At 63.0% G+C, this 4515-nt stretch overlaps 1 protein-coding gene across 1 annotated transcript; it reads right to left on the bottom strand.

Annotated features, from left to right (window-relative positions):
• Positions 1 to 287: 287 nt before the first annotated feature.
• On the bottom strand, positions 288 to 2192 carry LOC141971967 (inhibin beta C chain-like). Its single transcript, XM_074929664.1, has 2 exons — positions 1904 to 2192; positions 288 to 1071 (listed from the first exon to the last, which is right to left on the bottom strand). Exons 1-2 carry the CDS (start codon positions 2190 to 2192, stop codon positions 311 to 313), a joined length of 1050 nt encoding a protein of 349 aa, XP_074785765.1. The 3' UTR covers positions 288 to 310.
• Between the last annotated feature and the right edge of the window lie 2323 nt (positions 2193 to 4515).

Here is a 4515-nt window from a genome sequence, read left to right as displayed (position 1 = left end):
AGAGGGATGCTGCCAGTCAGGGCAAGGATGCCCAGTCACCAACCACCCACAGCTCAGACTCAGGCAGTCTGATGTGGCCTTGGCTCTGTCCAACATGTCCAGAAACCCCTGCCCCAGTTGCTCTCTGGAGATAAGCCCTGTTCGCTCTGATAGGACCCTGTCCCTCCCTCCCAACTTTTCCAAAGGGGTCCACTGCACCACAGTCCGATTTCAGCTCAAGGGAGCTCTCCAGCTCCCCACCCTCCCCCCACCCCACCCCCTCCCGCGACAGTCTTGGAGAAGGTGGGTACCCAGTACAGCTCCCCCAACCCTAGCTACAGCCACAGGCATCAACAATCATGTCAGGGATGTCAGTCTTGACAATGTTGCTATTGCGATCAAAGTAGAGGACAGAGAGTGGCCGGCGTCGCGTGGGCACACAGCAGGAGTGCCCTGATGCCTGGATGTTATTAGCTTTGACAAGGTTGAAGACAGCTGTGTGGAAAGAAGAGGCCATGCCAGGGCTGCCTGCCACATGTAAAGGGCACTGGCCCACACAGTAGTTTATCTGGTAGCCCTCAGGCTTAATGATCCAGTCGTTCCAACCGATGTCACGGAAATCCACGTAGTAGTCCTTGCGGCAACAAAGGTTGGAGTTCTGGCTGCAGCGGAGGCTGCGCTTGGCCACGTGGTGTCCCGGCTCCCACACCTTTGCCTTGGCCACCAAGAAGGGCTGGTAGGACCAGCTGGCATTGACTACTGCTGTGATATCACCCCCGTCCCCGTGGCTTTCCAGTTCCAGTCTCAGGGTCCTGTGCTCTCCCTCAAAGAAGCTCTGCAGGGCAGGCATGAGGGTGAAAGCACGCCAGCCACTGCCCTTAGCACTCAGTCGCCTCTCACTCAGCAACGTGCGATTGCCCCCCACCAAGTCACCGTCCCCACCGGCAAGGAAGATTCTCAGGGTGAGGCTGGCTACCAGGTCTCGGGGAACTCGAAGGTAGAGCCAAAGCTGAGCCTGCAGGATGTGAAGGTCCTGGTCTTGTGTACGGCTGAACTGGAACTGCAGCCCCAAGACAGAGGGAGACGTGGGCTCTGAGGGGAGAAAGGGATGAGGAGGTCAATGCTGCAGGGTCTTATGGAAGGTGAGGCTGCTCATCAAGGCCAATCTCCTTCAGCATCTTCCCAGGAAAGACCTACAATCTTCCCTCCCTTCCCAGGGCCCTCAGTCTGTCCCCCTCTCCTCCTTGGGAACACTACCCAGAGGTGGGCAGTGTTGGAATGGGAGACTGTCCCACACTGCCCAGCAGAACGGACACAGAAGGGGGCAGGGGACACCTGCTCTCCCCTGGCACTTCTGACCCTTCCCCTTTGCTGCACAGCACGAGGCTGGAGAGTTTCCAGTGCCCCCCCCCCCCCAACTAGTCCTTGCAGCTCCCACGTCCAACTGCGGGGAGTCCCACACACCCTGGGTCGCCCGCATCCTTCAGGAAGGGGACAGGCATTGCAGCAACGCAGACACAGGGTCCCAGCTGGCCAACACAGGAGCAAGAGAGGGGCCGTCTCTCCTCCCAGACTGAGCCTTCCTGCATCAGCAGTGCTAGGAGGTCACCAGTGCACAGCAGGTGCTTTAACTTGAATCACAGCCTGCACGGGGCTCCCGGCACCCTCACTGCACCGCGAGGAGGCAGATGGCCAAGACTGCGGCCCCAGCGGGGCAGCAGCACCCCGAGGTTCAGGGACTGCACAACCTCGTGGTCCCTGCCGGCCCAGGGCTGGGAGACCCTGCTCCAGGGGGCGGCCCGGCGGGGACTCACCTAGGGTCTCCCGCGGTCTGGCGCCGGGAGCAGCCCGGCCCTCCAAGCGCCGTCGGGGGCTCCGGCCCACGGGGGCCGCGTGGGCGACCGCGACAGCCGCGCACACCCACCTGGCTCCGCGAAGCTGATGATCTCGTAGCCCTGCTCCTCGTCGTCGGGGCCCCGGCGAGCGCCACCCGCCTGCAGCCGCCGCAGGGCGCGGGCCACGGCAGCGCGGGGCACGGAGTGGGGGAGCCTCGGCCGCTCGCGGAGCCGCAGCTTCTCCAGCAGCTGCCGCTTGGCCGCCTCCTCCAGCAGCCGCCGCTCCGCGCCCGCCGCGCACGACGGGCAGCGTGGCTCCGCCGCCGCGCACAGCACCGCCGCCAGCAGCAGCCACAGGCCCGCGCCTCGCGCCGCCATCGACTCCGACGGGACGGACCGGGACGGCACCGGGAGTGCCGCGGCGCCGCGCGCCCGCTTTGGGCACCTGCGGCCGGGGGCGGGCCCGGCGCCCCCCCGCCATTGGCCGGCTCACCTGCCTGTCCCGTCCCGTCGGCGGTGGCCGGGGCGGGGGATTATCGGGATTAGCCCCCCCCCCGCGGCGGGGGCGGGTGGTGCCCCGCGGTCCCGGGGGAAGGGGCTCCGCGAGCAGCAGGGCCACCCCACCCCCCCCCCCCCCAGCTCCGCGCGAGGGCGTCGGGTCCCCAAGGCAGGGGGGTCCCCCGGGCAGCCACGGGCCCCGAGGGGCGCCGAGCACCTACCCCCGGCCCCGGCCTGGCCCGCGCTGCATCTGTGGAGGGCCCCTCGGGGGCTGGAGACGAGTGAGGGGGCCACGCGGGAGGCTGTGCATGGGGGGTCTCTCACAGGTGCAGAGGTGTGTGACCGAGGGGCTTGCACACCTGCATGCTGGCAGCTCACCCTGGCACCTGCCTGGGGGTGCAGAGGGACCCGGCCAGTCACCCCTCCGAGGGGCACCGAGTGCCGAGCTCCTCTGCCTGGTCCAAAACCTTCAGGAAGTGAGGGCTGGGACAAATCCTGGCCAGGTGGAGGAGTGCGGGTCCTGGAGCAGTGGGTCCTGCCTCGCCTGCCTCACCTGGATCCTGGCCTCACCTGCCTGCCCATGGAGCCTAGGCACCTGCCCTGCACCCACCCCCAGGCACCCCTTAGCCATCCTAGCAGGGCCAGTCTCTTTTATTGCTGACAGCAGGACCCAGCAGGGATCGGGGACAGTTTCCAGGATGACCCTTGCAGCTCCCTGGGGACTGTTTACATCTCCGGGCCTTTGTCACTCCTACCATGTGATGAGTTTGGGGGTCTGAGCCTATCCTTTGGACTGCCTGGTCCAGCTTCACCCCAGGACAGAGCTGGGCAGGGCTAGAAAAGGCGTATACTAATGCCTCCTCCTCCCCACTGATTAAAATGGATGTTTGTATGTACTGAGGGCTCGTAAAGTGGCAGCCAGCGTCACATCAATCTGAAGATGTTCTTCAGATTCTTAGCCCCGGAAGCTGTGCTTAGAGCAGGGTGCACAGCGTGAGCCAGCGCAGGGTCCTGTAGAAGTCTCCCGACAGTGGTGCAAGGTGCTGTGTTGTTGCGGGAGCGGGAGAGCCCAGGGCACTTGTGTCAGATCGGGGAACCTAGAGAGTGCAGTGGGAACCTGAAGCCCAGCCATCCCTTCAGGCATGTCCTGTGCCCACCGTGCCATGTAGCACTGACTCCAAGGTCTTGACCACACAGAGACCCTGCCTCTGGCCAAGCACAGAGGTGACGTGTAAACAGAGTGGGCTGTCTGGGAAAAAGCACCCACCGGAGATGATGCAACCATAGTGCAAGGGGCGAAGTTCTCAGCTGGCTGGGCCTGCTGGCAGCTCCCAGAATAGCCCAGGAATGTCAACAGGGAGGAAAGAGTGGGCATAGCCTGGCCTGGGAGCACGGCTCCCACGAGGCCTGAGAGCCTTGACTGCAGGCAGCAGACGGGTAGCACTGCCTGGGCACCAGCAGCACCGAGCAGATGGCGCTTTCCTCCAGGCACAGGTGCACTGTTCATGCTCATGCATGCTGATGGTGCACACGCGCTCGCTTGTACAGATGCTCAGTGATACATACACATCTGCACACTCCCTTGCAAACACGTGTTCAGTCCCCCATCCCAGATATTTGGATACATGCTCTGTTTGTGGACATGCTCACACGTGCACTGTATGCCCATCTCCCTGCCTTTTATTCCATGTTCCGACACTGGAAGTGGAATGTTTCCTTTCTGGCTCTCAGGGCAGGTTAAATTACCCACAGCCCTCAACCCATGGAGAGAACCAGGTCCTGACACTCTCCCCACATGCAGAAAGCTGGAAGGAGTCCCAGGCTGCATCACTGAGTGGCACTGGCCCGGGTGCCAGGCCAGGAGGACTGTCTGTGAACATCTGTCACCACCACCTCCCAGAAGCCACACCACAGCTTCACACATGCAGGAAAGGGAAACTGAGGCACGATGCAGTGCTGAATTCCCCCTTCCCTGACAGATCCACGGAGCCAGGATCAGGGCTATGGCACAGCATGAAATGGGAGGCGAAGAGCTGTGGCAAAAAGGGCAAATTACTCTCTAACCCATCATCCTTTCCAGGCTGGGCAGAAGGGTCTTCCCCAAAGGGATTAATCCCTTTGAACTTGCCAGGACTCCTCTGCACCGGCCAGTACCCCACGGCTCTTGCCATGAACCCCCATTTCACCTCTGGCTTAGTGAGAG

This window comes from Athene noctua, chromosome 30 (genome assembly GCF_965140245.1).
Source record: "Athene noctua chromosome 30, bAthNoc1.hap1.1, whole genome shotgun sequence".
Lineage (NCBI taxonomy): Eukaryota > Metazoa > Chordata > Aves > Strigiformes > Strigidae > Athene > Athene noctua.
The sequence above is the reverse complement of the archived record's forward strand: the minus strand, read 5'-3'. Positions and strand labels throughout refer to the sequence as shown.

Coding starts and splice junctions, on each gene's coding strand:
- LOC141971967 (XM_074929664.1), bottom strand. CDS start 2,192: ATGGCGGCGCGAGGCGCGGGCCTGTGGCTGCTGCTGGCGGCGGTGCTG. Junction 1,072..1,903: donor CATCAGCTTCGCGGAGCCAG/GTGGGTGTGCGC, acceptor TTCTCCCCTCAG/AGCCCACGTCTCCCTCTGTC.